The sequence below is a fragment of the Petaurus breviceps genome, unplaced genomic scaffold (genome assembly GCF_028583685.1).
Source record: "Petaurus breviceps papuanus isolate PSGF00001 unplaced genomic scaffold, PetGlider_PUasm1.0 90686, whole genome shotgun sequence".
NCBI lineage: Eukaryota > Metazoa > Chordata > Mammalia > Diprotodontia > Petauridae > Petaurus > Petaurus breviceps.
In genome coordinates, this window is record NW_027187309.1 from 2,189,066 (window position 1) to 2,203,382 (window position 14,317).

The 14,317-nt window shown below is 35.8% G+C and overlaps 1 protein-coding gene across 4 annotated transcripts in view; it reads left to right on the forward strand.

Moving 5' to 3' along the window:
• The window catches only part of ARHGEF10 (Rho guanine nucleotide exchange factor 10), a 233,388-nt gene that overhangs the window by 95,904 nt on the left and 123,167 nt on the right, over window positions 1–14,317 (forward strand). For all 4 annotated transcript variants that reach the window (XM_069065400.1, XM_069065398.1, XM_069065399.1 and 1 more), the window contains 4 exons: window positions 1,098–1,212; window positions 7,324–7,433; window positions 12,827–12,904; window positions 13,069–13,248. In XM_069065400.1, the coding sequence (XP_068921501.1) occupies window positions 1,098–1,212; window positions 7,324–7,433; window positions 12,827–12,904; window positions 13,069–13,248 (483 nt within the window). The remainder of the gene's footprint in view (window positions 1–1,097; window positions 1,213–7,323; window positions 7,434–12,826; window positions 12,905–13,068; window positions 13,249–14,317) is intronic.

Below are 14,317 nucleotides of genomic sequence, written 5' to 3' on the forward strand. Positions count from 1 at the left end.
GGTGATGTGGCAATAGAGAGAAGATTCTATTCTAGGTAAGGGAGATAAATGAACATAGAGACATGATAGGAGCGGGCAGAATAAGAACAGAGCCCATAGAGGAGCTTAGCTTGACCGCAATGTTGTATACTTGAAGGGAAGCAGTATGAGAAATCTAGAAAGTTAGACTGGAAACAGATTGTATCACATCTTGAGTATTAGGAACAGAAGAATTATACTGTGAATTTGTATGGTATTAGGATAGTCACAGACTATGAATGGAGGAATGACAAGACTAGAGCTGTTTTGTTAGGAAGACATCTTTTTTGAAGGATCAATTGGAGAGGAGTTAGAGAAGAACAATTAATAAAATTATTGCAATAGTCTAGGTGAGAGGTAATAAGGACCTATCCAAGTGGGAAATAGTTGTTGGTTCTCTCAGTCACCTGGTCTTTTTTTGTTTAAAAATCAGCTTCTAATGGGTTCATCGTTGTCTATGTTCTGCTTAGCTCAGGTGAAAAGTATATTTACATTAGTATATGAATGGCTTCAAATGACCTGTTGGCCTATTCTTGTTTGACTATTTGTAGATTTGCAGTCCTATATCAATTGGGGACATAAATACAGTGATCATTTCAGTATTTAGATGGTCAAACTTGTAAAATGGGAGCCCTGGAGAGAACAGAGTTCTGTTTGACCTGGCTCTGTGTGCTTATTTCCCTTTTCACTCTTTGGATATGGTACTAGAATGTTTTGTAGCACCACAAGTTGTTTTTCTGTTCCCAAGAGAGAAGTGCTTCAGAAAAATGTTGTGTGTGTGTGTATATATATATATATATATATATATATATATATACACACACATATATATATATACCCAAATATGTATATATTATGTAAATATGTCATATATTTAAATATTCAATGACTAATGAATATATTTTAAGTGAAAAGAAAATGTCCATCCAAAAGATCAATTTGGGACCAAACTACTTGACAGTATTTTTTTAAAAGAAGCTAGTTAAAAGTAGAGATTTATGCCATGATATTTATAGCTATCCATTGAACTGCATCAATAAGCACTAAATTCATAGCTTACTATCTTTCTTCTCTCACAGATGCAAAAACTCATGCGGGCAGCAAAAGAAGGTACCAAAGATGGCCTTGAAAAAACCAAAGCTGCTGTAAAGAAAGGCCGTTCATTCATCCGGACTAAATCATTTGTTTCCAATGGTCAGTGTCTATAGAATTGATGTCACTGTGTCAAGGGTTGGTATTGTTGTAATTATTATACTTTACATGTGACTATCTGTGAAGCAAAGTCAGAATCCTTCATAGAAAGAGCACAATCATGGAGAAAATTATACTTTTGTGTTTTCCTTCTTTGGAGAGGTGATAGAAGGGTCTTGAAAAATACTCTTAGTGAATGATGGAAATTCTCCAAAATGGAGATTTTTCTCTGTTCTTTTAGTGGTCTAGGTGTGAGAGATCATGATTCTCTACTCTTCCTTCCCTGCCCTTTTATTCTTGCCAACTGTTCTTAGGTACTACATTCAACCAATTGGATGTTTTAACAAAAAGAATATTAAGTACCATGCAGAGCAGTGTAGCTACACTAATGGAAAACAAAATGACTGTTAATTATTGAAATATTTAAGAAGGCAAAAGATGTAAAGTTTCACTCCTTCCAGGGAGATTTGTATTTTAGCAAGAGTCCAAAACCTTAATCTAACTATGAGGCCTGACTATATACTTTTGGTGTCCGTCATCTGGATGGAAGAGGAGTTGACTTTTGTTTAGAGATGGTTGGGGGAAGTGAGTGGAAATGTGATTTGCCCATGGTTATATACTTAGTAAGTGTCTGAGGAACCTCCAATTCATCTTCTACACCACTGCTAGAATAATCCTGATTTGGAGATGTGATAATTCCCCATGCTCAAGAAAAGGAAATAGCTCTTTATTACCTCTGGGATAAAATGCAGACTCTTCTACTTGGGATTTAAAGTTCTTCCTAATCTTTCCAGATAGCATACATTATTTTCCCATTTTCTTTTTTTAAAACAAACTTATTAATTTATTTATTTTTAGTTTTCAACATTCACTTCCATAAATTTTACAATTTTTGCCTCACCTTCTCTCCTTCCTCCCCAAGAAAACATGCAGTGTCATATGACTCTACACATACCTTACTAGTAAACACATTTTCACATTAGTCACATTGAAAAGAAGAATGATAATGAATGGGAGAGACCATTATTCTGCCATTTTCTAACCAAACTGATCTCTTTCCTGTATGTCATATACAACATCCCATCTCCCATTTCTAGAGTTTGGCACTGGCCATCTTCCACATCTGGAATGCTCTCCCACCTCATTTCTGCCTCATAGGATCCCTAACTTCTTTCAAAGAACCTCTTGGTTTCCACCTTGGATTCCACCTAATACTGGAGTCTTTTGAAGATTCTGCCTCAGTTATTAATGTTCCCCCCCACACACACATACCAAATTACTTTCTACTTACTTTGTATATATTTGTTCATTCTTATTGACATAAAAAAGGTATTTTCTCCCAGTAGAATGTAAGCTCCTTGAAGGGAGGGACTGTGTCACTTTTATCCCTAGTTCCTAGCACAGTGGCTGACACATTGTGGTTATTCATTAAATCTTTCTTGAATTGAATGCCTGACTCCCAAGACAACCACTACACCATAATGCCTTTTAAGGTAGGATTTTAGATTGTAATTTTCTTAAGGACAAGGACTGTCTTATGTTTTTTTGTAACCTCAGTACTTAGAACAATGCCTGGAATATAATTGGTGCTTACTAAAGGTTTATTGATTGATGATTGGTAGGATATTAAGCTTTCCCAGTTGTTCTGACATCATAACATATAGATGACCAATTCCTCTGTTTACCAACCATAATGCAGGGCCTGCCTAGAAGCAGAATATACTGGCAGCAGTCTGCATTCAATAGACCACATGCCACTTAGAGTGTATAGCTTAGAATTGTTACTTTTTTTTGTCTGTATCAATGGATATGAAACTCTGGAATATTAAAATCTTGGGTACCAATGTAGATTCCAGTTGAGAGCTATGCAGAGACACTAAGGAGTTAAGAGATTTATAAGTGGTTACACTAAGGAGTTAAGTGATTTATAAATTAGTTATATGTCAGAGTTAGAATTTGAACATACATCTTCCTGAATCCAGGGCTATCCCTCTGTTCACTACATCATGCTGCCTCTCTGGGACCTTTTTTGGTTGTGTTCAGTCATTCAGTTGTGTCTGACTCTTCATGATCCCCTGGATCATATGTAGCACATCAGACCCTTCTGTCTTCCACTATCTCCTGGAGTCTGTTCAAATTCATATTCATTGCTTCCATGACTCTATCTTTCCATCTCATCTTTTCCTATTTCCTTTTCCTTCTGCCTTCAATCTTTCCCAAGATCAGTATCTTTTCATTATGTGGCCAAATTTAAGCTTCAGTTTTAGTATTTGACCTTCCAATGAATAGTCTGAATTAATTTCTTTGAATATTGACTGAATTGATCTCCTTGCTATTCACAGGACTCTCAAAAGTCTTTTCCAGCACCATAATTTGAAAACATCAATTCTGTGGCACTCAGCTTTTCTTATAGTCCTACTCTCATAGCTATACATTACTACTGGAAAAACCATAGCTTTAGCTGTATGGTCCTTTGTCTATAAGGTGATGTCTCTAATTTTTAGTATGCTGTCCAGATTTGCTATAGCTTTCTTTCCAAGGAGCAAGCATCTTTTAATTACATGGCTGCAAGCACCATCTGTAATGATCTTTGAGCCCAAGAATATAAAATCTGACACTACTTCCATTTTTCTCCCTCTGTTTGCCAGGAAGTGATTGGACCAGTTGCCAACATATTATGGTTTTTTTTTATGTTAATGCTTCAAGCCAACTTTTACACTCTCCTCTTTCACCTCATTAAGAGACTTCTTAATTCTTTTTCACTTTCTGCCATCAGATTGGTATCATCCGCATTTATGAGATTGTTGATATTTCTCCTGGCTACTATAATTGCAACTTTTGATTTGTGCAGCCTGGCATTTCACATGATATACTATTCATGTAAGTTAAATAAATAAGATGACAATATGCAGCCTTGTCATACTCCTTTTCCAATCTTAAGCCAATCGATTGCTCCATGTTCAGTTCTAATTGTTGCTTTTTGGTGCACCTACAAGTTCCTCAGGAGACAAGTAAGATGATATGATACTCCCATTCTTTGGGGACTTGCCACATTTTGTTGTGATATACACAGTCAAAAGCTTTAGTGTAGTCAATGAAGCAGAAGTAGATTTTTTTTTCTGAAACTCCTTTACTTTCTCCATAATCCAGCAAATGTTGGCAATTTGGTCTCAAGTTCCTCTGCCTCTTTGAAAACCAGCTTGCTTTTCTGGTAATTCTTGGTCCACATATTGCTCTCTATATTCTTGCCACCTCTGCTTAATCTCATCTGCTTCTGTTACGTCCCTTCTGTTTTTGTCTTTTATCATAACTATTTTTGCATGAAATATTCCCTTGATATCTTTAATTTTCTTGAAGAGATCTATCTGTCCTGTTCTATTGTTTTCTTCTATTTCTTTGCATCGTTCACTTAAGAAAACCTTCTTATCCTCACTATTCTCTGAAATTCTGAATTCAATTGAATATATTTTTGCTTTTCTCCTTTGCCTTTCCCTTTCCTTTTTCCCTCAGCTATTTGTAAAGCCACATTAGACAGTCATTTTGTTTTCTTTGGATTTTTTTTTTGATGCTGCCTTCTGTACAGTATTGTGAACCTCAGTCCTTAATTCTTTAGACACTCTGTCTACCAGATTGAATCCCTTACATCTATTCATCATTTCTAGTTCATATTCATAAGGGATACATTTAGGTCAATGGAATCTGATAGATTTCCATGCTTTCTTCAATTTAATTCTATATTTTTGTGATAAGGAACTCACGATCTGAGCCACAGTCAGCTCCAGGTCTTGTTTTAAATGATTGCTTAGAGGTTTTCCACCTTTGGCTGCAAAGTATACAGTCAATATGATTTTGATATTGACCTATGTAGAATCACTTTAAAGATTTAAGTATTTACTAATAGCATGACATTCAGTTGGCAGTACCACAGAATATGGAAGAGGGTATATTGAACAGGGACTAAATTAGACAATACCACAAACTGGTTGTAGAAATATTACCTTAGTGTTTAAGGTGTTTTGCCCATCAGGTGCACAGTGTTAAGTGAACTGAATTTGTGGCTAGAAGGCCTGGTTTTGCAACTTGCTATCTTTGTAGCTTTGGGCAAATTACTTAGTCTCTCCAGGTCTCAGTTTTCTCTTTTATAAAAAAGCTTCTTCTGGGTGACCTCTTAGGTCATAGAATCAGATTTAAATAACCAAATTATTAGTTAATCAATTAATATTTCCTAAATGAATACTATATTAGGAAAGATATGGACTTTAGAGATTATCAGTTAAACTTGGTCATTTTACAGAGGGAAAAATAGGTCCAAAGAAGTTAAATAAGATCCTGAATTACAGAGATAGTTAGAGGCAGAAAAAAACTTCAAACCTGGATATCCTAACTCCCAGTTTCTACCATTCTACACTTCTAGGTGAACACTTGATGATTTCATAGACTTGGCTTTAAGTGCCAATGTCTGAAAACTTGCCTTACTTTCCAAAGCACCCATTTAAGTTAGTTCTTAAAGACGTTAGGATTTGGGGAACTAGACTTTTCCAAACTCTTTTTTTTTTAATTTTGTAATCCTAAGTAATTCATTTTAAATAAGCTTTACAAGATTGGTAGAAATCTATCACACACACACACACAGAGTGTAAGAGGGATAGAGAACAAAAACAACTTGAGTGATTAGAGAAGAAATAAATGCAACCTCTAACTGCTGGAATTCCAGCAATCAAAGTAAAAATGGACAGCATTTCAGGCATATCAGAAAGTCTATGTGAAGATCTATAAGACATAATGGAAATTTTATTTTCATTTTCATTTTCAAAAAAGGATAGAGTTTGATATGGACCTGGTAAAGACTGAGTTGACATAGATTTACATGGTATCCCAAAACTTGTTGTGCAGTTTAAACTTTTAAAAACACAATTAAAGCTGTACTAAGACTATTAAAACACTCTATATTTTTGCAAATATGGAATGGTAGCTAGTAGTGACCTTCCCTTCTGTTAATCCTATGATCTAATTTGACCATTACAGGGAGATCTGATGTCTATCCGATACATAACTGACTCATTTCCAAACTCTTAATGAGAGCTCTGCTTGAAGAGGGGAACCCTAGTCTCAGTTATATTTCCCTTAGTCTCTTATTTGTATGTGGGTATTTCAGGAGGTATAGCTTATAGATTATGAGACTGTGGCCTTATTACTTGTTTATCATTGAGCTCTCCAGATTATCTCCTGCATCCTAAGGTTAAAAAGACTATTCACAGTAGATTCTCATTGGTTGGAGAATGGCCAAACAAATTGTATTTGTATAACAGAAGCTTAGTGTGCTAAAAGAATTATGAACATGATGAACACAGAGAAACTTGGAAAGACTTATATGAACTAATGCAAAGTGAAGTAATCAGAACCAAGGAAAGTATACACAGTGACCACAACAATGTAAACAGAAAGAACAAGCAAAGAATAATTGAAAATGACTACTGTAAAATTATAACCTTTGCCTTAAAAGAAGAGATATGAAAAAGATATCTGCTCCTTTATCCTTTGCAGAGTGAGGGTGAGGGGAGATCCATGGGTGTGGAACATTGCATATAATATCTAGCTTTGGTGGGATGTGTTGGTTGTGTTAATTTTTTTTCTCTTCATTTAAAAAATTATTTGTTATGAGAGGAATATTGGGGTTATGTGGGTAGTATAAAAACAGCAGATGGTTTACAAATATTATGTAATTTTATCCTCATAATAACCCTGTGAGGTAGTTGTTTTTACAGATGAGTAAACAGAGAGTCACCACTTATGACTTGCCAAGGGTCACACAGATACAAATGTAGGAGGCTGGATTTGAACTCAGGTCTTCCTGACTCCAGATTCATCACTTTGTCCACTGCTCCACCTACCTCCCTAAAACAACTGTTTACTATAGTTTTCATTTTAGTAAAGTTTATGTGTCACCAAAATGCTCTCTCAACTTTTATGTGAAGGACAGTAGGAATTTGCTTGAAAATTAATCCATGAGGAACTGAAATTTAATAAATTATATGTGGATATGCTTATTTCAATGTGTTATATGATTTTAAATATATTTCCATTTAAAACAAGCATTTCATTTTCTTTTTTTAGAACACAGATCTTGTCTTCAAGAGGAAGAACTAAATTTATTTATTGATGTCGATTGTGTGCACACAGAGGCAATTATGACTCCAATGCCTGAAGGTTTATCCCAGCAGCAAGTTAGTATATTTTGCATTATGAGAAAACTGAACATCACCACATGTGTTGTGAAGCAATGTTGTAATGACTTACAATTTTTAAAGCATTCTCTATATTTAGTGTTCTTTATCCATAAAATATACTGTAAGTACTATGCCCTTGTTGGGGCATATATGTAGATGAGGAGTACCAGTGGGAGGCTCTGAGATGGGAAGTGACTTTCCAAGGTCACACAACTTGTTGATGGCACAGCCAGAATTAGAACTCAAGTCTATTAACTTTGAGTCTAGTGTTCCCTCTACTCCAGTTTATATTGCCTCTAGAGAGGATTGGGTGGTTTTATGGGGGGCAATTACTAATACTAAATCTACTAATAATAACAAAAGCTAGCATTTATATAACTCTTTAAGGTTTGCAAAATCATTTATATGTGTGAATTCATTTGGTCCTCACAACAAACTTGGGAAGTTAGGTATGATTATTTTTTTTCCATTTTACAAATGAGGAAAGTGAGTCACAGATAAGTTTTGGTGACTTGTCCTGGATCACACAGCCATTCAATGTCTGATGCAGAATTTGAATTCAGGTCTTCCTGACTCTAGGCCTGTGCTCTTACAGGTTTCCAAGTGGATGATGTGATAAAATTTATAGATACAGGACATGGAAAATAAAGGGAATAAATGTAATCAAGAATGTCTATTTGGTCAAATTAGATGGCAAAAGTAAGGGAATATTAGAGATTAAGGATAAAAATGTATAATGCCAAGGGGTAAATAGGCAGGTTTTAAAAAGGACTTTAAAATCTGATTTGGACATAAGTGGAAAGAGTATAGGATTTAAAGGACCTGGGTTCAAATCTCTGTGACAGGTCTTTGTTCCTCATGTCTTACATGTTGGACATGTCCTCCATGGTCCATCCCTTCCAGCTCTAAAAAATTATCTTTTGATGCAGAGAGATCTGAAGAAGTGGGTGATAGTATGGAAGAGGAAGCTAAGGAAGGATGCTGAGTCTATAATGCAGTTGAGGAAAAAAAAAACTGAACTCAAACCTGATTCAGACTCTTTACTGGCTTTGATGTTTACTTAGTTGTGTAGCCAAGTAACTTCATCTCCCTGATAAGGTCTGGATAGGGATATCAGTATTTACTACCTATTTCACAGGGGGACATTTCCAAGGAAAACACTTTGTGAACCTTAATTCAATAAATGTTTATTATTAGATCTTAAGCTAATTGAAGCCTAAGAGATGGTAATGATTTAGTTCAATTCAACAAGTATTTAAATAACTTTGAGGAGCCAGGTATTGTGTTAGGTGATAGGAATATAAAGACAAAGCAAGCAAACAAAAACCAGACTTTGTGGGAAGTACCTGGAAAAGTAAATGCTGACAATTTGTAAAATGATGCAAAGTAATTTCAAGAGATAGGACATGTCAACTAGGTGGGACCAAGAGAGGTCTTACATGCTGGAGGAGGCTATTGAGCTGTTTTTCCAGGAAGTTAGAGATCTTGGTGATGAGTAGAGAGTGCATTTCCAGGCCTATTCAAAGGTACAGAGGTAGGAGATGGAATTTCATGTACAGGAAACATTTGGCAGGCTAGTGTGACTGGAATTGAGTTTTCAGGGAAGCGGATTATATCAAACAAGTTTGGAAAGGTTGGTGGAAGCTAAGTTATTGAAGACCTAAGAATTTTGGGGATGTGATTATTCAATAAAGCTAATTAAAACATAGATTGACATATTGGAACAACCAAAAAATTGGAATAACTGGTGAGTTAGAGCATAGCCAGACTCGGAGGGTGACCAGGCTGGAGAGGGGATGAGAGGCAGTGCCATAGCTTGAAGAAGAGAACTCTTAGGTGGTATGATTTGTGTCTTCAATTCGTGGAAGGTCTGTTCTGTAGAATACAGATTAGACTTGTTCTTCCTGATTCCAAAGGGAAAGTTTTAGAACTTAGTGTAAAATAAATCAGTCAATCCACAAATGTTACTAAGAGCTTTCTGTGTACCAGGTACTATGTTAGGTGTTGGACAGTCTTTATTTTTTTTGGAGGGCAATTGGGGTTAAGTGCCTTGCCCAGGGAAACACAGCTAGTTTTTTTGTATGTTAAGTGTCTGAGGCCGGATTTGAACTCAAGTCCTCCTGACTCCAGGGCTGGTGCTCTATTCACTGAACCACCTAGCTGCCACCTACCCACTTCTAGCTACATTCTTTAGTCTGACATAGGAACCAAAAAGACTAATGGAAGGTATGGTATTGAGAGGCACAGTGACTAGGACTAGGCAGTTCTATAAACATTTTAGCAAAGGGATTGATAAATTACATTATAATTCAAATGTTTTAAACCACATTTTAGAAAACAAATAATATTTCAAGGAGAATAGCTAGCACACTGAAGGATCTTAAATACAATATGGATGAGGACATGTTGAAGGGACAGATTTTTAATCTGGAGAACAGATTTTTGGGGTGGGATAAATCATAGCCTCTTTATAGCATTGGATAGACTATCATGTGGAAGAAGGATTAGACTTGTCTTACTTATATCCAGAGTGGAAAATTGTAAAACAAACTTAGAAACATCCTAATAATTGTTATTGTTCATTTGTACAGCTTTCTATGACCCTGTCTGGAGTTTTCTTGAAAAAGATACTAGAGTAGTTTGCCATTTCCTTTTCTAGCTCATTTATAGATGAAGAAATTGCAACAAATAGGATTAAGTGACTTGCGCAGGGTCACACAGCTTGTAGTTGTCTGAGACCAAATTTGTCCTCAGGTTTTCCTTACTCCATGCCCTGAAACTCTATCTGCTATACCACATAGCTGCCCTGTTCCTAATAATTAGATCCATCCAAAAGTAGAAATGGGTTTCCTCATGAATGAGTTCCCCTCATTTTTGAAGACCTTAAAAGTCTTCAAACAAAGACTGGATGACCCCCTATATTATGGTGGTGATTGTTGTTTAGATAGAGATGCTCTCTGAGGTCTCTTCAAACTCAGAGGTTTTATAAATGTTGGTTATAAATCAGCTCCCCCCTCCTTATTCCATCCTTAAACAGATACTGTTTTAAATGCATTAGAAGACTGGGTTAGTTAAGACAAGAAAACTTCTAGTAAATCTTTTGTATAATGATGAATCCTCTGATAAAGAAAATAATTATTCTCTAATTACTGTTAAAAAATAAGATTTTTTTTTCAAACTGGAATTTTCTTAAAGTTTTATGCATATACTTCTTTTATCCACTAGGTGGTAGTGTAGGATGCCCAAATAGTCACAAACCCAGTTGCCTGATAGTGATAAAGAGAGGCTCAGGAAATTATTTGGGGCTTAACTTCGTATTAGTCATTCTTTTGTATTATTTATAATCAGTGTGCCACTTGTAGACAGAAAATTATGCAGTAAAATTATATGTGAAAAGACATTTCCCTTATTTTCTACAAAAGTACTATGTATTATCAACTACTTGATTCAAATCCAATGTAACTTTTGCTTGAGATTAGAAAATATCCATATGGAAAACAAACCATAGCCCAAGAAATTTTTTAAAAATGGACAATTTGAAAAATATATATCCTGAATGTGAGGAAAATTGTACTGTATTATACAATATATGCATGGCTCTAATAATAATATTATATTTAGCATGCTTTAATTTTACACTAAGTTCCTTTCATTTATCCTTTCTTGTCCCCAACATATTAATCTCTTTTTCAGATAATAAGGTCTTTACAAGGCAGTGTGGTAAAGTGAAAAGAGTATGAAATTCAGTGTCAAGAGAGCTAGGCATAAGTCTTGGCTCCAATACATAAGAACTCTGGCATCACTTTATGTGACGGGGTCTGTCAGAAATGCTGAGCCTCAGTTTCTTCAGCTATAAAAGAGATAATTATGCCTTGGGCTTTTCCTAGGATTATTGTTGAGAAAAGTTCTTTGTGAAAATGAATTATTGTTGTTGTTGTCATTATTCTTAATATTTTGTGTTATGAGATGGAATCTAGCCTAGATTTTCTTTTGTTATTCATCCACTCCACACTGTTCCATGCATATAATGGCTACTCAGGAAACATTTGTTGAATGATTTTTTTTTTTTTTTGGTAATTCTATAACTTGTCTTTTTTGAAAAAATGTTTTTGGTTTGGGAATGTTGAGTGATTAGAATGACAAAAACATTTATTTAAGTGGCAGACATATGCCATGGGCTGAGCTAAGTGCTGGGGATATAAACATAAAAGTCATCCAATTCCCATACTCAAGGAGCTTATATTCCTTTTTTTTTTTTTTTTTTAAAGCAATCGGGGTTAAGTAACTTGCTCAAGGTTACACGGCCAGTTATTTCTGGGTGTGGTGCTGAGTGTCTGAGCCCGGGATTGGATCTCCAGGTCGTCCCAACACTGGAGCCGGTACTCTTACTCGCTGAGCCACCTGGCCGCCCCTAAGCAATTGGGGTTAAGTAACTTGCTCAAGGTTACACGGCCAGGTGTTTCTGGGTGGGTGCTAAGTGTCTGAGCCCGGGATTCGATCTCCAGGTCTTCTCAACACTGGAGCCGGTGCTCTTACTTGCTGTGCTACCTGGCTGCCCCAGGAGCTTATATTCTAAATGAAGAAGATAACACATATAGGAGAGTAATTTGAGGGAAGGGAGTTTTGGTCTGGGGAGTAGTAGGAATGGTGAATGGGGCCATAGGGCAGTCAATTACATCCTTTTAGTACAGAGGATCTGAGTTCTAGTCCTGCTTCTGATGCATAATATCTGTGTAAGCTTGGGTAAGTCACTTAACTTCCCTGGGTTTCAGTTTTCTCAACTATAAGATGAGGGGACTGAGATAGTTCCTAGCCTGTGATTACTTTTCTTAGACCAGAAGGTAAAAAATGGACACATAGAGAATAATGGTGGAATGTGCTGTAGCAGGATGCTAGCAAATTGTGGAGGTTGGCTTAGAGATAGTGTTTGCTGAATTACACTCACCCATCAATTAGGATAGCTCAGCCTCTGAGTTAAGATCGAAAGCCTAGTGGAGTAAATACTCCAGAGGTGGAGAAGAGGGATCAGGAAGAGAAGGAAAGGGTATGGTTTCTGGGGTGCTGATGTGGAGGGTAGAGAGAGAGAAAGAAGCGAAGTAGGTGGCAAGATGTCTGGGGCAGTTGTATATTTGAATATATATGTTAAAAATAATGTTTTGATCCCATAACATGTTTCACTCTACAATGATTGTAAGTTACTAATTCTTTGTGTCTTTCTGGCAAACAAAAATTAAAAAAAATAAAGCTTTTTGGGGACCCCATCATTTTTTCCACATTATAATAATACTGTAAGTCATCCCCAAAGCTAAAATGCAAATTACTTCCTGCTATATGTATGATACATACAGTTGAAGCAATTTTCTCTAATAATATTTTCAAATATTCCACAGGTTGTAAGAAGATATATTTTGGGTTCAGTTGTCGATAGTGAAAAAAACTATGTGGATGCTCTTAAAAGGATTTTGGAGGTACCTAAATGACATTATTGTATTTTTTGTAAACTACTATAGTTTAGTAAATTAATCAAGTTCTCAAAAATATTTTTTCTATATGTATAGGCACGAGGCATCAAGGAATTTGTGATTTTTCTTTTTCAAAACTTAAAAAATTAATATTTTTCTTTTTACTCTAGCAATATGAAAAGCCACTTTCAGAGATGGAGCCAAAGGTTTTGAGTGAAAGGAAACTGAAGATGGTATTTTATCGCATTAAGGAAATCCTTCAGTGTCATTCTATGTTCCAGATTGCTTTGGCCAGTCGGGTATCAGAATGGGATTCCATTGAGATGATTGGAGATGTCTTTGTTGCTTCGGTAAATACAGTAGCCCACATCCATATAGTCTCATTCCTCCTTTGGCTGCATTCTTTTAGCTGTCTGAACATTGGATTTGTGCTGGTGATCATGGGAACAATTAACTTGATGAACATAGCAGGGAGGGAAATGTTAGGCTCATCATATATGCAATTGAGAATGACCATAGTGTTATTTCAGGTTCAAATGGAAATTCACTAGCAAAGAATAGATTAATATTCATAATATTAAGGAAGAAGATATGTTTTGTCAAGTAAAATAGAAATCAGGAGCGAAAGTACTTCAGTGGTCTAATGTATAACACATGAATGAAGTTTTATAATGGTTCAGTATAATTTTAAACTTGTCTTGATGTTATTTACTGAACTTTATTTTAAGATTTCTTTTATCCAGACTTATGATTTCATTATTGAGGGAAGCCCCCAACACATTCAACATATGCTATCTCTTCTCCTTTTTTCTTTATTGCACTATCCTTTGGGTAGGGCTATTTGGGAAGTCATATGAAATTTAAAGACTTAGAAGACTACCTTGGACACTGAGAAGTTAAAGTAAATTTGTTCGTGTTTACATGTTTCTTTGTGTCAAAGGCAGAATTTGAATCCCAATCTTCCTGACTCCCTGTCTACTACATTGTATTGCTTCTCTCTGTTTTTAATGTGGGTTGTATTTAAAATGTGGAAATTTCACAAATTCTCATATTGGTCTTGGTCTTTGTGATATGAAGTTGAGTCAAATATATTACACACTGCTTTCTATATAGATAACAGATAACTGCTTTGACGTCACCTTCTTCCCTCTACAGCTATAACTGAATAGTTAACCATTTCAGCTCTATAGTATCCTCTTTTCTTGTCCCTCTCCCCATGCTCCACTCCATTTATCCTATATACACTCTTCTTTTGCCAAACCTCAGCCCTAGATTATTCCCACCATATTCCTCCTTTGCTCCTACTCAAGCCTCTGAACGAATCTGCAGGAAGTCCCACAATTATGCTGACTGGTGCATTACAAATTTATGTGGGCTGTCTGTGAAACAAGGCAAACTTTTTATTCTTCTCTAATTGAT